Genomic DNA, 18469 nt, shown 5'->3' with positions numbered 1-18469 from the left:
GCCGTTCATTAGGGCGTTGTTACGATCACTTCGACTGACGTTATCTGAACAATTGATATCTGGCGTGCATATGAGCCTTTCTGGCTCCGTTGCTGCATCGACAATTTCAATCTGTCTAATCAATTTCTTCTCCGCAAATGACGATCGATGAAAATTAGAAAATCTCCCGGTGGCAGGCCATTATCGAGAACGGGCGGTGGCCGGGAGCGGTTCGCATTGAAATATTATCACCCATTACGGCTATCTTAACTAGCACCTATTCATTTGCTTTATTTAACGCGGGGATGTTTTAATATTCTTTTAAAGATGGCTTTTTCGTGTTGTTGGATTCCTGAAGCTCGTTATTAATTGGGCAATAACGCGCTTCGCTACGAACTCGCTGTGTTTTATTGCGGCATCCTGGCTCGACTACATTTGCGGCTGTCTTGCTTAGTTTCGGTTTGTCTAACAAGGGCACCAACTTCATTTATCAACAGCACCCGCCACAAATTAAAACTATGATTTAGGGAGGCCGACTGTTCGACGATCGTCCGCCTATACGGTCGGACCACGACTTAATTAATAACGAAGCAATAAACGTATTCATGTTTGTGATAAGAAAGACCCGAACTCTTGTCCATTTATAAGAAACATTACTAGATCCGTTAACAAAGATTTTAATTAGACGATAAACAGCAAATCGTTTTCTAACCTGGCGTTTAAATCTCCACCCACACTAAACATCGCCTAATCATGTACCTACCGAATGATGGATATTCTACAACGCCAACCCGTCATGGATTTTATTAGTGGATTCACACGTTGTTTTTAATTGGATCCAGCACAAAATAACAGAGCTGTTAAATTCAATTAAGTCAATTTCATGCCATTTAAAATTGCAACGGATACTTTCAGTTTTCGGTCGAAGGACGCCGACGACGTGGTGCAGGTACGAGACGAATCGTGGCGATCTCGACGAGCAATCAGATGGAAAACCGTCTGAAAAACGCATTGGCAGTTCACGGTTTTTTCGTTGTGCCACCGAGTCTGTCTATTCTTGACTCGGCATTAGTAAAGAGCGGGGAGAAGGAGCAGGCGACGGTGGAGAGGTGAGGAACGAGTGGCCTTGTGCGAGGGGCCGCAGTCAAGCACCGAGCCCCGGTCGAGGCGGACACGGTATGCAAGAAGCCATCGGCACGGCCGCGTACAATGGTGTAGTTCCTGGCAGTTCAAGACATGGGCACCACGGTGGTGTGTGCGGTGTTATTCGGCGCCGTCTTCGGCGTGCTATCGGCGTCGCTGAGCAAGGCGCTCCGCTACCAGGCGCCCGACGAGTGCAAGTGGGTGGTGGTGGACAGCGGCACCGAGGACGACGTCGCGCTCGTCTGTCGGCTCCAAACGATCAACAGCGAGCTGGAGAACACCAACTTCAGCGTGATCCAGCCCCAGCACACGGTCCGGCTGCGGCTGGAGTGCAGTGACGCCCTGTTCTTCCAGAGCTCGCTCAGCGCCGGCAGTTTCAAGCCGCTGGTCGAACTCCGCGAGCTGTCCATAGAGTACTGCAAGATCGGCAACCTCTCCGACGGCGCCTTCCGCGGTCTCAAAGAGCTCCGCAATCTCACGGTACGGACCCACAACACGGATTGGTCAGCCATGACCCTGGAAGTGTCGCCGAACGCGTTCACGGACGAGTTGCGTCTGCTCGAACGGTTAGATCTCGGCGAGAACAACATGTGGAGTTTACCGGACGGTGTGCTGTGTCCGTTATATGCCTTGGAAGTGCTCAATTTAACTCGAAATCGGTTACGCGAAGTGACGAGTTTCCGGTTCGCGCACGACCCGTCGGAAAGCTGCGGAGCCAACTTGCGGCTACTCGATCTCTCGAGGAACAACATCGACAGACTCCCGTCGAGTCAATTTTCCGCGCTGTCACGTCTTCAAAAGCTCTACCTCCAAGGGAACGGACTCACACATTTGGCAGATCGTGCGCTCGAAGGACTCGTAGCGCTCAACGTGCTCAAACTATCCGACAACCGTCTGGTTAGTCTACCACCGGAACTCTTCTCCGACACGAAAGACATCAGAGAGATGTACTTGCAAAATAACTCGATCAACGTCCTGGCACCAGGTCTCTTCAGCGAACTGACACAACTCCTGGTGCTCGATTTGTCCCACAACGAACTCACGGCTGACTGGATCAACGCCGCCACCTTCGCCGGACTTGTCCGACTCGTCGTTCTGGACATTTCCCACAACAGAATAAGCAAATTAGAACAGTCGGTCTTCCGCGACCTCTACAGTCTACAAATTCTCCGACTCAACGACAATTTCATCGAGAACATACCCGAAAATACGTTTTCGGCCCTCTACAACCTCCATACCTTGATAATCTCCAACAACAAGATATCAAAAATTGAAAGTGACACTTTCAACGGACTCTACGTGCTGTCGCTGCTGTCTCTGGACAACAATAAAATATCGTGGATACACCAAGAGGCCCTGAAGAACTGTTCCAGTTTGCAAGACCTCCACCTCAACGGTAACAAGCTAGTGCAAGTGCCCGAAGTGTTGTACAACGTGCCCATGTTGAAAACGTTAGATCTCGGTGAGAACCACATCGACCTCATCACCAACGAGACGTTTCGCGACATGAATCAGATGTACGGTTTAAGACTGACGGAGAACAACATCGGCAACATAACAAAAGGAGTCTTCGACAAGATGACGTCGCTCAAAATATTGAACCTTTCCCGCAACAAGATCCAAAAAGTGGCGGCAGGTGCGTTCGACGCCAACGTAAACTTGCAGGCGATTCGACTGGATGGCAATTATTTAACCGACATCCAAGAACTATTCGCCAAATTACCGAGCCTAGTGTGGCTGAACATATCAGATAACCAGCTGAAGTGGTTCGACTATGCCCTGATACCGACCGGCTTACAATGGCTAGACATCCACTCCAATCAGATAGAAGAATTGGGCAATTATTTCGAAATCGAATCGACCCTGTCGCTCAGCACTTTCGACGCCAGCTCCAACAAGCTGACCGACATCACCGGAAGCGCCATTCCCAACAGCGTCGAAGTGTTGTTCTTGAACGACAATCTGATATCCAAAGTGCAGTCGTACACGTTCTTCAAGAAGCCGAATCTGACCCGGGTCGACTTGTTCGGCAACAAGATCACGAGTCTCGACCCCAATTCTCTTCGAATTTCGGCGGTCCCTCCGGACAAACCTTTGCCGGAATTCTACATCGGAGGAAATCCGTACCAATGCGACTGCACCATGGAATGGCTGCAGAAAGTCAACGTGGGGAACCGCGCCCGGACCCAGCCGAAACTGGTGGACTTGGAGAGCATCTACTGCCAGTTGTTGTACAACAGGGGTCGCACTTACGTCCCCCTCGTCGAAGCCGCTCCCTATCAGTTCCTCTGCACGTACGATGCCCACTGCTTCGCACTGTGCCACTGCTGTGATTTTGACGCTTGTGACTGCAAGATGACTTGTCCGACCAACTGCACCTGTTATCACGATCAATCGTGGTCGGCCAACGTGGTGGACTGCTCTTCAGGCGGGTACGTCACCAAACTCCCCGAGAGAATACCCATGGACGCCACCCAGCTCTACCTGGACGGTAACGATCTGCGCTCTCTCAACAGCCACGCCTTCATAGGTCGCAAAAGACTGAAAATCCTGTTTTTGAACAATTCCAACATCGAGCTGATCCAGAACCGCACGTTCAACGGGCTCAAGGACCTGGAGATCCTGCACCTGGACGAGAACAGGATCGGTGAGCTGCACGGGTTCGAGTTCGAGGGACTGGAAAATCTGCGAGAAATTTTCTTGCAGCAAAACCGCATAACCCACATCAACAACACCACGTTTGTCGGACTGCGGCAGCTGCGGATCGTCAAGCTGGACCACAACAGGTTGCACATGTACGACGTGTGGCAGCTTCCGACCACCATGATCGAGGTGACGCTGGCTTACAACCCTTGGTCCTGCGAGTGCGAGTTTACCGAACGGCTTCGCGAGTGGATGGTGCGCGGGGACGTGGTGTCGGATACCGCGATGGTGCGGTGCGTGTACAACACCACCGACATGGACTACTACAGCGAGGACATGTATTCGGACAATCCGGACGTCGGGTTTTACGTGAGTCAAGAGAACGGTACTTCGTGTACGGGCGCCGTCAACATCGACAACAGCATCAACGGTAACCTGACGGCGACAAAGACCATCATTCAGAGACAGATAATCCAAGACTATTTGCCGCTGCTGGTGATCACCCTGGCCGTCTTCGTCGTCCTGATAACCGTGATCCTCCTGCTGTTCATATTCCGCCAGGAGGTGCGCGTTTGGTTGCATTCTAAATTCGGGGTGCGCCTCTTCCAGAGCTCGTCGGAGCTGGACCGCGACGACCGCGACAAATTATTCGACGCTTTCGTGAGTTACAGTTCGAAAGACGAGGCGTGGGTGGCCGAGGTGCTGGCGCCTGCCCTGGAACCCAACTACAAACTGTGTCTCCACTATCGCGACTTCCCCGTCGGGGCCTTCCTCGCCGACACCATCGTCCAGGCGGTCGAGTCCTCCAAGCGCACGATCATGATCCTCTCGGAGAACTTCATCAAGTCGGAATGGTGCCGCTTCGAGTTCAAATCGGCCCACCACCAGGTGCTCCGCGACCGACGACGTCGTCTCATCGTCGTGCTCCTGGGCGAGGTGCCGCAGAAGGACCTGGACCCCGACATCCGGCTGTATCTCAAGACCAACGTGTACTTGCAATGGGGCGACAAACTCTTCTGGGAAAAGCTCAAGTTCGCCCTGCCCGACGTGCCCAACAACCAGAGGCACCGGGGCTCGGTGAGGGGACCGCACGTGCACCACCACGTGCACCGGCACAGCGCCCGAGCTCAGGCGCCCAACCCGCCCGGCAGCGGCGGCGGAGGAGGAGGAGGAGGCGGAGGCGGAGGGGGCGGCGCCTCCAGGACCGTCGCCATACACATTTGACAGTGATCCTATTTTATGTCAACCAATTGTGATACTACGTAATACAGACTGTGAGTGCAATGTGAGTGCCGGATGTGATAGTCAAGTTCCGGGGGTGTGTGTGCGCGAGTGTGACGGCTGGACTGACGAAGGGGCCGAGTGTAAATGGAAGAGTGACCGAATGCGTGGACCCCGGGCCACTCCGACCCTGCGGCGGCGGAGTCTAACAATTGTTGCTGTATATAAGGACTTGTATAGCTAAGTATGTTCAAAACTGTATGTAAAACTGTAAATATTTATATATTTTTTATACCCGATATTTATTGTTGTAAGTTGTTTCCTTCATCACACTACTTGCCAATTTTGCTGTTTTTTGTACAATCATTTCCAAGTACATTCCATACTTTTACAGACCGTACCGTAATTTGTAGGTAAAAATTATTTATAAAGTAACTTAGTATGCCTTTTTTACTGTGAATATAAAAAGTAATAAAACCTGAATACTGATTCTTGACTCATTTGTTTTATTTCTTGCAAATCTGCGATTAGCATAAAATAGGGCATTTAAAAGTTTATAATTTTCAAAAACAATAACTACTAAATTGTTTGACTGACCTTTAGACACGCCAATAAATTAGCAATAAATCTGCCTATTAACAATATTAACATGACGTTTCGCAAATAAATTCCGCATAAAATTAGCTCGAAGACGAACAGAAAGGTGTCATTAAACCAGAACGAGATGGAATGATTGAACACTTCATTATTGATAAAATACTCATAATTATTAGACTCGCTCGGATGATAAAGCAGTTAACTTAATATTCAGGGACAATATCAGTGACACGCTGTACCAACAAGTTTGTTGGAAGTTGTAAAAGATTTCCGGACACCTAACAAGCCTAGAAAATCAAATATGGCGGGCGACGTTAGGCCGCCACTGACAGGTCTGACACGTGAAAAGTTGAAGAATTACAATATTCCGGGTTGGCTTGCTTTACGACGGTTATTAAAATAATTTGATAAACACATTTACGACTGGCGTAAATTTTTGAACAAATATTGCAGCGAACTCTCCGACATTACAATAATAATGACATTCTTCTGCGTAATTTCCTTCGAATTTACGATACGAAATGTGTAATAAAAATATTAAGATATGCGCCCACCGAACCAACATAAATAAAAAAGATGCTCCTCTCTTCTTTCTCTGTCACAACTAATAATCATGAATAATCTAACAATAAAATACAAATAACTGTTTTCGTTCCTGATTTCCATGCTTGACGTTAACAGCGCATCTTCCACGTCCCAAGTCCCACAAGAAACATCCGTTTACACTTTATGGTGTTATAAACGAACCAGGGTCCACGTTTATGGGACACGGTGGTAGTAGGGAGAAACAACCGAAATGTTTTTTTTTTTTCGGTTAATAAATATGGTAATAACGAGCGACCAATAAAAATTCTAATCGTTAACAATATTTCATGATTTAATGAAGCGTCCTAGCCTATAAATTAAATAAAAATTGGAAATATTCCGTTGTGACAGTACCTTACTTGGTCGATGTAATAAAAATGATGATGCAGACGGCCCACCGACAAATTACTCGGACGATTTCGAACAACAAGAATCGATGGCAATCTGTGGCGCACAGTTTTGTAACATTTTTGTTAAATTATATATCAGGCGAGTACCAAACACTGCAACTTGGGTCAGGTTATCAACACGAAATTCCCAGAAGTACTTATTACCCACAGAGATTGTCACGCATTTGACCTGTTACATAAAATTCTTCAAAATAACTCAATGATGGGCCCAATTTTTTCAATAGCACGACGAGATACCGCAGACAATGTTGGCGGCGAATTATAATTTAAAAAAAAAAATGCCCCGTTACAGCCAGTTTACAGAAAAAATCCTCTAACATGTTTAAAATTATTAATTTAATTTTTTTGGGCCGGCTCGTCGCCTTTTTCCTTTGGGTAATTGGACATCACTTAGTAATGGCAAATTTTACTTGCGCTGCCTTCCGTAGAATTAAAATTAATTACATCTAACGATTTCCCTTTACGCAAGAACAAAACTCTTTGTTTCCAGTGAGATTGCACCTAAACTTAATTGATTAATTAACTTTTATGACACGAACATTTCCGGTACACTGCAAGCTGACAGTGCAAATTTTTAAAGCCGTAGGTATTTCCGAGGATTTCCATAAAAATTACTCTCATAAAGAAGATTTACCGTCAGCTTGTCTCGTAAACTGACGTTGTTCGGTGTACTCGTACGTAAAGTGTGAATATAATTAATTAGATGGCCTGAGTTAAGTTATCCGCCAACCGGGTCGTTTGTTAATTTCATGCAAATTTCTAATAAGGCGAGTAACGACACTGACTTACATAAATTCATTTTCGGACGCATATAATTTTTCAAATTAATGTCTCCAAAGTTCAAATTAATTTCGGGAACCGTCACAACATCTCATTTTTATGGTTATTAACGGCGGTTTTTATATTCAACAATATCATCAATTTCTCTAGGCAACATTTTAAAATTGGCAATAAAATTGAACACGCCTGATTATGACCCGGCCATAAAATTGTTCGGTACCGAAGTGACGACTGACTCCCTAATAAAATTTCTGGATCCCTGCTCGATTTTAATTAGGCCCGAAGAGATTTTCATCTGGGAGCTTTCTCGACGGCTGTTGCGTTTAATGAGGTACGTCGTGAATAGAGCAGGCTCCTTTATCAAACCAGAAAAAAAGTTAAATCATTTCTGGTAATGATAGCGTTTTGTGGACGACGAAATCGGTCGATGCGTTTTCCCATGAATTTCGAAAATTATTTCATAGACCTGTCGCGAATTCAATATACCTAATTGAACGTCAATCACACGGCCATAAATTACATTAATCTCATTACGAATTCCGATTAGAAAAAACGTGGTGTTAACGTGAATAGTAATTTAATTGTAATGGCCAACGACTGTGTGAAAGTACCAGTCATTGTGGTCGTGCATTGTGCCCAATGTTTTTGCCGCAGAATGTCTAATTAGCCATTCAATTGGTTCGTCTCGTTTTTAATCGGACCTTATCCGTTGTTCCTCTTCCTCCTGCTTGGCGAAAGTTTCGTCGACGGATGGAGGATGTGTACCTTGCTCTTAAATCATCCGCGAGGTGATAAGCTGTCTGCAAATTTTCGTGTCGGCAACGCCCATTCCTTTGTTGTTTCTCGATGTGCTAATGTCAAACTTATATTTGCACATTCAAATCTCCACACGCAAAAGAATTACTTTCACACCTTCCACTTGAAATTAATCGTGAATTGAACATTTCGCCTATTATTAAATGGCATTTTGCACCAGATGGAAGACCTTGTTTTTGATAATGGTACGGCCCGTGAGGAAACAGACATTCCGCTTCATGGTCGGTCGCTCGTGCCTTCGCTTCTTGAATGATCGACTCGATTAACTCCATAATCGATTATGGATTAGACGATTTCCGTTTCATAAAAAACAAAAAAAAGACAGAGGAATCCATCAATTTTTATTTGGATATCAACAAGTCCAGCAACTTCAGCTGATTCATTCCTTTCGAGTCTGTTTGAGCAACGGCTAACTCAACTAAATATATAAATATGTATTATATTCTTAAAATTGGAATTAAAAATATTGAAATAAAAAAATCATTTTAAATGTAGAGTTTAATACGTCAAAGAATATTTTCAAAAATTTTAAACAAGCAAGTCAAACTCATTTTTTTTCTAATAGTTTTTAATGAAACAATAGGTTTTGGAAACTGTGTCTCTAAAACTCCATCAGGAAAATATTAAATTTGAAAAAAATCCTCAAAAATACGAAAAAACTTTAAACGTATTCTAGAAACTAATATTTTTTAATGGCTGCCACAATATCACAAGACCTACATACCCGATTGAGTTTAAATTTGGGGTGCACCCTCATCATATTAATTTACATAAGTATATTTTATATTTTTTCCCTTTGGTATTAAAACGTTTATTGTAATGTCATTTGTTTGAATTTTTGGATTATGTCAAAATATTAATAATGTACACAAAAACCCCACGGTAAAAAATAATATGATGTAAAAAAAGTATTTTTTTTGCAATACTGAGATTGGTGGAAATGTTTAGATTAATTAGTTATTCCCACTGTATAGTTGTTGAAAGAACGACAATATACAATGCCACATTAATATTTGTCATATCATGATAATTACTGTCGATAAAAATGAAGTAAATTGTACAAAACCACAAACATTCTCTCTTTTGCTACCACAGAATCATTAATCAAAGTCACATAATTATTGAATACTAATCTCACTTTACCTTGTAAAATTACTCACTTTCAATTTTATTAACACAATTGATTACTATTGGTATACAATAATCTATTGGCTGGATTATTATTACAATTTAAATTATAATGGTTTTGTGAGGTAAATCACCCCAAGCCAATTTTAGAAGGTTATCATTATCTTACTCTTACTTTAAATGTCAAATTTAAATAAACAAAACACTCTAAAAATGTCTTGAAAAATCTTGTGATTCTGTATTGCTATAAATTGCACTGATTTATAATAATAATTTCATTGCAGGTTAAAAAACAATTAAGAAAAAAATTAATCTTTAAAGAAAAATTATACTTTCTTTTAATCTTTTTAGGTGAATTTTAAAGTGAACATTTTGTCGCATAATTTGAAATATATGTATTTAATTTTTAAAATACAAAAATTTCCGATAATAATGCGGAATCTGGAAAAGTGCCCCGAATGCTTGCAGCGTTTCCACGTTGAATGGCAAGGAAAGTCCTCTCGAAAAGGAATTTCTTTAATTTTGAATCGCCTGATTCCGCAATAAGTCAGTTTCCGATGACATTAAAGAAATCGATGGCTTCTTTGCACCAAGGGCCTAAGGTTTCAAAGGCTAAACCTTTAAATATGTATTTATGTACATTTTTTGGTAAAATTACGTAAAATACAATTGGTGGAGTTAAATTGTTTAAAATACATACTTAACTATTAATGAAGTACATATTACTTACTATTTAGTTGTCAATAGAGAGTAAAATGAATGTTTGGTGTACATATATTTACACAATTTAGGGTTAAATTACCTTAAATAAGCAATAATGGTTCTCACTGCAAACAGAATTGCTTCAGTTTGGGGAGTTAAATTATACACACAAAAAATTACACCATTTTGAGTTTGACATTTATTTAATAATTTCGAGCACAGTTAATTCGTTAAATGAATATTTTCACCCCAATCTTGGTAAAATTACATTAGGTAAGTTTTGTGGGATTAATTTACCTGTCCTGAATATTCTTACTTCATAATAAATTCTGTATAATTACGTTAAGTATCTTTAGAACCGTTAAATTACTAAATACTTGGCGACTTATTTTCTGCAAGCAAAAACTGACGTACATTTTTGTTTGTGTTAAAATTACATGAAAAATATTTGCTGTAAAATGACATTAAATATTTTTGTTAGTTAAATTACTTTAAGTACATGACTAGAAGTTTATCCGTATATTAAAAGTAAAATGGGTATAATGTAATGTAAAACTACATTCTTTAAAACTGTTGTAACTTTTAGATTAACGTTCCAACGAACATATCAAGTTTGATCATTATTGATCAACGAATTCAGATAAATATCTACTTTTTTAAATGTGCAATTATTTTTTTTCTTTATTAAATTTGGACGAAATGAATGTTCACGGTCGAAAAATTGCTAGACCTTGATAATTATTACTGAAGACGATTACAGATTACAAACCGCAACGTGAACAATTGGAATGTGATATTTTAGCAACAAAGTGTTTGACATTTCACACACCGGATTTAGGTGACTCTTTGCAAAACAATCTGTTTAACCAATGCTATCTTACCTAAAGAAGGAAGAGGAAGCGGATTTGGTTTATGAGCTAAGCCAACGGTACGTTATTTCGTTTGAAACATTACTAAGTCATAAGTATTTGCATAGATGATAAAATTGAACAATGACCAAATGAATAGTCACTCTTGTGAATTTCGCCGGAAGCGTGGGTGGGAGTCGGTCAATTAAATTAATTAAATTTATCAGCGGAGGAATTTTGTAAAAAATGTTAAACACTTCTCGGAAAAAAATCGGTAACAATGGCGTACAGCCCGGAGGTAGGTTAATTGTGGTCTATTGATCCACATCGAAAGCAGAAAAATAATGACTCCCTGGGGCGAATACCGAGCAGTAACAATCCAAAGGGGTATATCTAGAGCCGGATGCCGAGTGAAAAATCATCTCTGAACGAAGAGCAAACGCTTTCAACGTCGTTTGGGTTTTTGTGCGGCTTATCTAAACAGGAAACGCGACGTTTATCATTCCGCATAGTTATTTTAATACAACTATACACAAATGTTGGCGAGTAAACCTTACAAGGCACCGACTAACTGTGCCTCATAATTTCCAGGTAGAAGCCTAGAACGACGTCACACCTTCGGGATGACTTTCTCACCAGTTTCACACCGGTGACAGCCGAGAAAAAGTCATTGGACGTCTTAATACCCGAAACATTTCCAGAAACGCTCCGATAATTACCGTGTCCCCTGGCGCGACCAAAAATTTCTGTTCCTCTATTCTTATGTATATGTATGTTATGCGTCGTAGCGTTTATGATTGCGGACCAATCGTAAATAAAACTGACCGCCGTAAATGACAAGACAGTCATAAACCGACAGCCCGTCGGATTCTCAACATAAAATGCGTGTATTATGGACCAATGCGTTACCTGTCTTGGCGTTATCTACAGATATTACAGTCGCCATTCAACACCTGTAAACCGTACTCGTTAAAAGTTCGAATTATTGCGGGAACTTTTTCTTCCTTTTCAATTAGGGTACGTTACTATGTTGTCTAGGCGCTCTTAATAACGGAATCTAACCTTTAGTAAGTGGCCATTAAAACCGAGTATGTACAAGATATAAATGAACGATTTCAGCGACTTGCCCGTTCAGATGCAATCAGCAGGTACATATTAGCGACGTTGTTGCGGAACAAGAGAGTCGTTAGAGAGCTTTGTGCAGGAAAAGCACTGACTGCGAGCATGCATGAATATACTACCTATCGTGGTATGATCGAATGACATGAAAGCTTGCTGAAATAGGAATTGCGAACGGACGCTAACTGCAGACGTGCACTGAAACACCTATGCAGCAAAACTATACTGACAAATTAAGCTGGTGCACTCTGAATGCAGACAGTCTAAGCCTTATGCTGCACCAATTAAGCTCACCAAAACAACAAATAAATAATGATTAAACTTATCTACTCGACGGTTCCAGTTGAACAACAGTTTCATTGACCTCTATATTAACAAGAGCAATTGGCTAATGATGAAGAAAATTATTTCACAGATTTCAATTCACTTCGTCGTCGTCGAGCTTTAGTCTGAACCACAACAAAAGCGCATCGATCTAGTAAAAATTGCAGAAATCTACAGAAAATAGTACAATTTAAAAACTAAAAATACATATATGAATTCAAAAAATAAACAATAATTTATTGAGTTGATTTCTCTGAAAAAAAATTATTTAAAAATTATTGACATTTATTTATTTTTGTTAATATGTACTTAATTCTAGCCTACACGATCATTTAGGCTTTTCAATCTATTTTGATAAATGTATTAATTTTTAAATATGTGTTGTTAAAAGAACAGACAAGATTCTCTTTAGATTTTATAATTTTAGATAAACATAACCTAATTCAACAGACGGCTTTAGGTACTACCAAATTAAATGCAAAATTTCCATGGTCTCCCATTATGTCAAAACAATGTGAATGCATTTTATAATGAATGCATTTCTGAGTTGAAAGTCCAAAAGTGTTAAGCGACCGGAAATGTTAAAAAAAAAATTAAAATGGGCTCAAAATATACGAAAAAGTAAAATGAAACTTTTACAGTAAATAAATAAATTGAAAAATATCAAGAAAAGTAGCAAACACTGAAGACAATGAAAAATACGAAAACTTTTAGTTTCTTTAGAGAGAGTAAGAATTTTTCATTTTTTACATTAAAAAAATCACAGAAAAATGTTTGATCGAAAGACGAAAAGAAGAAGTGAAACATTGGAGGAATTCGTTCCTGAGGGCAAATACAATATTTTTATATAACAGAGCAAAAATTTAGCACAGGGAAAGCAAAATCAGAAACATTTTGTTGTCGGGAATGATAGAACGAACGCACTAATTTATGATTTAATGATAGTAGATGTTGTAAAAAATTAGGTTTTTACGTAACAGCTTTCCATTTATTTTAACGCCTCCTAAGTTGAAATGTGTGATAACATGTTATTAAATTATCAACCGAGTTTTACACTGAGATCAATAAAGACCCCGTTCACAGTAGCCTATAAACTACTTTTCGCTTATGTTTAACTGAAAAATATTGTCTATTCGATGAAATTTATCATTCCATTTTCTGTTCAGTCGTATCCATTTTTTACGAATAAAAAAAATAAATGATACGAATTGACAACTAAAACTTTGTCTTAACCTTGAAAAAAGCTTTGGCCACTTGAATATGATATTTCCGAAGACTATAATTAAGTACATTCACCGTACTTCCTGTGGGTTGGATAAATATAGTTTTTCCGGGGACAAACAGGAACTAGAAATTTCTTTTTTGAGCATCGACCAAACTGAAGAATGCAACATGCAAAGGACATGCGATCGTTGCAGTACATCTCATGGTGCATTCTGTTCTTCCTTCACCTGTGGCGTCCCTGTGATAGACTAACAATGCAGCCGTCAACTGGGACAGCCAACAATTAAAGCCCGCTCTGACCATCCGATACGCTCCATTCAACCATCGACATCAACGACAGTTGGCCGGCAAGAATCAAGCTCTTGATAATCAACGTGGCAAAAATTTCGGCGACCGTTTAGCATTCGACGCGATATGGCAAAAACGAGCAACAGAAGAAATAATTGCCGATGACGTTCGGATTTAAATCCGAGCATTCGTCCAGTGAAGAACGAGCAACAATGCCGGTGCGGTAAAGAGATTTGCGCCGAAGAACTCGGTCGGTGAGCGACGAGCAAATCAAGTTAATAAATCTCTCGGTGATTTCGTTTCTCGGCGGGTTTGCATACTGGTGAGCTAAGCTGACAAACTAAGCCGGGACAGACGACACAGAACACCCATCTCGATCGAAATCCCATTACGGCCCGAGCGTTAAAAACGAGAAGAATTTCAATACATTGTGAAGGAGCGTGCAGGGAAGCGGCCAGTCATGAATCTGCACATTTTCCATGTCAGCGTGTTCGAGCCCGAGGCTTCTCAGCTAGAAAACGCACAAACGTGGGGAAGACGTTTCGCGAAAAAATGGAGCAAGCGCGCACACCGAACGCTTCTTCAGGAGGTGGTACGCGTCGGTACCGACGATCTGCAACAAACGACTCGGTACAAACGAGCTAGTGTTGCAAATCTCACGCGTGCTAGATGCAAATCGCCGCCTGTTTTATTCTCGACACCACAGATGCGACGACAATTAAAAACCAATCTGACCAGGAGATCTCGTAATGAAATAAACGGTCCAACGGCGGGATCAAACTGGGAGCCGTCGATACAGATCTCCAAATGAGCACTGCACAAAATGACTTACCAAAGCCGACATATTTTTCACATGTACAACTATCAACTCGTTAAATCCAATATAGTATAATCTGGTATAGGGTCTAGTTGCTTATGTGGTCATAAATCTACAGAATCAGAGAAACTGGGAGCTAATTCCTCACCCATAAATGCACTTATGGCGTTTTCCAGCAACGTAATAATTATTTTGATTAAATTGATCGCCAGGTAAACGTTTCTAATTCGCTTTTTCAAGTAATTGTTCTCATAGAAAGACAAAAATACCAACCAAATGGAATAGGTACCATAATGGTACCATAATTTGATTATTCAGTTTTTTCGATTGGATAATGAATGAATTGTGAATCTCTTGTCGCAGATTTTTGTAAATTTAGTAAATCAACTTTGATCAAACATAAATATAACAATTAACCAACAACAAGAACTTTGGGAAAACATGAAATAATTAAATAAATAGAATAGAGTGTTCTTCACTAAAAAGCTATTTCTCCAGAAGCTGTAAAACTTGCCGCACCCAACATTAAAACTTTTTCAAGAAAAAATTTTATGTACCGACTTGGTGCAGCAGACGTGGAGGCCGGCTTGTAATGATTAAAAAAAAACTGTAACTGCAAAACTACACCAAACAAAGCTTTAAACAACTGTAAACACCGTGCCGACATGCACATACAACAGAGACTAATTTAATGGCCTGTAAATATAAAAACTCGATAAGGCGTTTGTAGAAAAACATGTTAGCTAGAATTGTGCAATTCTTTTTCTCCAGAAATTAGTTGCTTACAGAGTTGGAAAAAAAAACGTATTGCGAATTTACAATTAAACCTTAACAAGCAATGATTCTGTCAACGAAAACAATTCAGATTTTGACACTCTGTATCAGACTGCGAATTAAATTTTTTATCACCTGAGCATTTTTGATAAACGTTGAAATGGTGAAAAAAAGTAAAACGGCATAATTGCTAACGAATTTGGTGACGGCATCTCGAACGGCTTCTTGGGATATATTTTGTGACATCCAAGATAGCTTCTGATGTATTTGTCAAAACATTTTAAATCGTTTCAGTTAAAATATTTCTTTTCAATTTAAGACTGACATAAAGGCAGTAACTTAAACAAAAACAACTCATATGTAAATTTTTTACTTGGATCTTGGATTTGGAATTCTAATACACCCATTAATAAACACCGAAATGTTTCTGCAACGCAACCGTCACATCAAAACCAGGTTTCTTTTAGTAAAAAGAAAAAATGAAAATTGTAATTAATTAAGGAGTAAATGTTCCACTGTTATTGTTCTGTTGTTCGTTATATCTCTATTTATACTTAACTATCCTTGTAAATTGGGTATATTTAAGGACGGCCGTTTTAATCTTTTAACCTGAAGTTTGGTATGACACTTAAACCAGAACAGACTCATTTAGCAGCGAACATTATGCAAATTTATTTGGCAATTCCTTCACTAGCCCAGCTTTATTCGAACAATCCGAAAAATTTAAAATAGACAGTCCGTCCGAGCCGATACTGCCCATAAATTGGACATAAACAAGTATTTAAAATTTTTGAAATGTCATGGCACTTTTATGGTAAAAAAATAAACGAAACCTGTTCACCGTCGAAGAAATGGCCACACTAATAGGATTTTGAAATCATTTAGGCTACTGTGTAAAACAACAAAATGTCCGCGACATTAGTCAATCTGCCAAAGAAAAAATGTTGAATACTTGTCGATGCTAATTCAAATTAAAATTGTTAAAAGGGGACCTCTTTGAAACGCCGAGTTAGTTAATTAGGAGGCGGCCATTACAATGAATATAAATCTGTTGCAATTTGAGGTGAAGAGTGAAGCCTTCGCACGAGATAGCACCCAATATAGTTAATAAAGAATAAATCATCTCTCTCACTCGGGAAAAAAAACAAATTAGTTGTCGAGTTTTTTTCACCGTTCCAGTGAGAGTGTGAAACTCCATTTGTATGACATTTAAATACGTGTGCGACCGATAGTCCGGGATGGCACAGAACGCATCTCCCGGTTATGTAAGCACCGATGTAACAAAGAAACAGTTAGGTTGGCCAAACTTTTTTCCAATGGTCGTTAAGCGAACCCAAGTCGACTTTATAAAGACCCGGTTTCAAATATGTGGGGAAAAAGTTGTTCGTGCGCCGACTGAAAGTCAGCACCAGCAGCCGTGCGGAGAGCACCACGATCATTCTTCTCCTTGTCCATTTCGTTTTACAAGTTTTTACTTTTGAACGCGGTCGCATGAAAGAGCTATACTATCCATCCTGCAGTGCATCCGACCGGTGCTTTCGCTGCATTCCCCGGCCGTAGTTTCCCTTCCACCTTAGTAGCCGAGGAGGAATTTCGACGCTACAATTCCTCCTCGCCCATCGGCTCGGCTCTAAATATCGTTTTCAGGAATGCTGAAAACAATCGACATTTTTCAATATATTAAATTTTCGTCTGGCAGGGTCGTATAGATCTGCGATAAGGGCCACCGGACGATCCGTTTTATGGCATCGTGTATCCCTCATTTTAATTGGTACACATAAAACGGCCGCGGTCCGATCCAGAGATAAGTCCTGCTGTAAAAATTTCACGGGAACCAGTATATGTATATCCTGCTTGCGCGGGAACCATCCAGCGAAAGGACGAAACGTCTAGGTGCAGTGCTCCGCACAACGGCACATTTCAACGAAAGCGATAAATCAGCCGCTATCTGCCCACATTTAAACGACGGGATCACAATTATGTGTTAATATGTTGAATAAATGATACGATCGTTTAATCTCTCACTGACAATGGAATCATTTGCACAAGAGACGCCACTGGCAAAAAACCACAACTCTGCTGCACTTTGGAATTAATTAAATTTTAAATCAACTCCGCTCCGGTATCTCCGAGATGTATGCAACGTGCTGTGCGGACATTCCGGGAACATGAACCCGCCTAGATGTAATTATTTAATACATCAGGAAGCATCATCAATAGTGTTTTTGTTTGGCAAGAAAATCTTATAAGCAATGACTAATTAACGCCGCCTCTCTACCAGCCGGAGCGTAATAATTAGAACAATGAATACCATTATTAATGTAAATGATAAATGTACCACGGAAATCTAGTACGCTGCTCGTGATAAACAATACGGCAATTATTTCCTTCGATGTTATGAACTTGAAAAAGGACTGGGCCCCAGTCCAATTTCCTCCGGCTGGTCGAGTGCAATTAAAAGACGCATAATAAAACGATTTGGATGCATTTCTAATGTGAAGGTACGGTCACTTCCGCATTAATTAATCTTTTTCTTCGGGTGGATGATGGTGCAAAACTGGCTACCTCCAAGCACGATGTGACTTGTGCCTTCGTATCTCATATCTCCTTTTTTTCAGAATACGAGTATGTACGGTCTACGGCAAATATTTGCTGCAAAGAAATTGCGCACATAACGTTGCAAGAAATGCAAAATGCATGTTTTCATACATACGAGAGGAGATTAGGCGAGATAAAATTAAAGCAAACAAGACAACAAATGTGTTTCCGGGATCACCATAACAAAATCAAATAAAATTTCTCCAATGTATCTTCATTAAAAAACTAGTTCTGTCTTCTACAAATTTTCTGTGGGATTTGGATCAGGAGACTGCAAAGGCCCAACCTGTCTTCTTTTAGTCTGAGATCCAATAACGATCATTTCATCAAATGCATTTTCCATTGTATCACATGGTGCTGTCTTTGGCTAATAACCACTGAATGGAGAGTCTGGTTACTTGCTTTGGTTGCATTCAGTAGCGGCGATATGATAGATCAGTACAAAGTGAGTAATAAAAATAATTGTGACTGAC

The 18469-nt window shown here is 40.5% G+C and overlaps 2 protein-coding genes across 2 annotated transcripts in view; one reads left to right on the top strand and one right to left on the bottom strand.

The window, feature by feature from the left end:
* Su(var)3-3 (lysine-specific histone demethylase Su(var)3-3) overlaps positions 1 to 18469 on the bottom strand; it is a 138743-nt gene that overhangs the window by 82401 nt on the left and 37873 nt on the right. The gene's annotated exons all lie outside the window — the stretch shown is intronic.
* On the top strand, positions 1107 to 5482 carry Tollo (Toll-like receptor Tollo). Its single transcript, XM_069054333.1, has one exon. The coding sequence runs from the start codon at positions 1216 to 1218 to the stop codon at positions 4987 to 4989; it is 3774 nt and encodes a 1257-aa protein (XP_068910434.1). The 5' UTR covers positions 1107 to 1215; the 3' UTR covers positions 4990 to 5482.

This window comes from Tenebrio molitor, chromosome 7 (genome assembly GCF_963966145.1).
Source record: "Tenebrio molitor chromosome 7, icTenMoli1.1, whole genome shotgun sequence".
Classification (NCBI taxonomy): Eukaryota; Metazoa; Arthropoda; class Insecta; order Coleoptera; family Tenebrionidae; genus Tenebrio; species Tenebrio molitor.
This window is presented reverse-complemented; position numbering and strand designations above follow the sequence as displayed.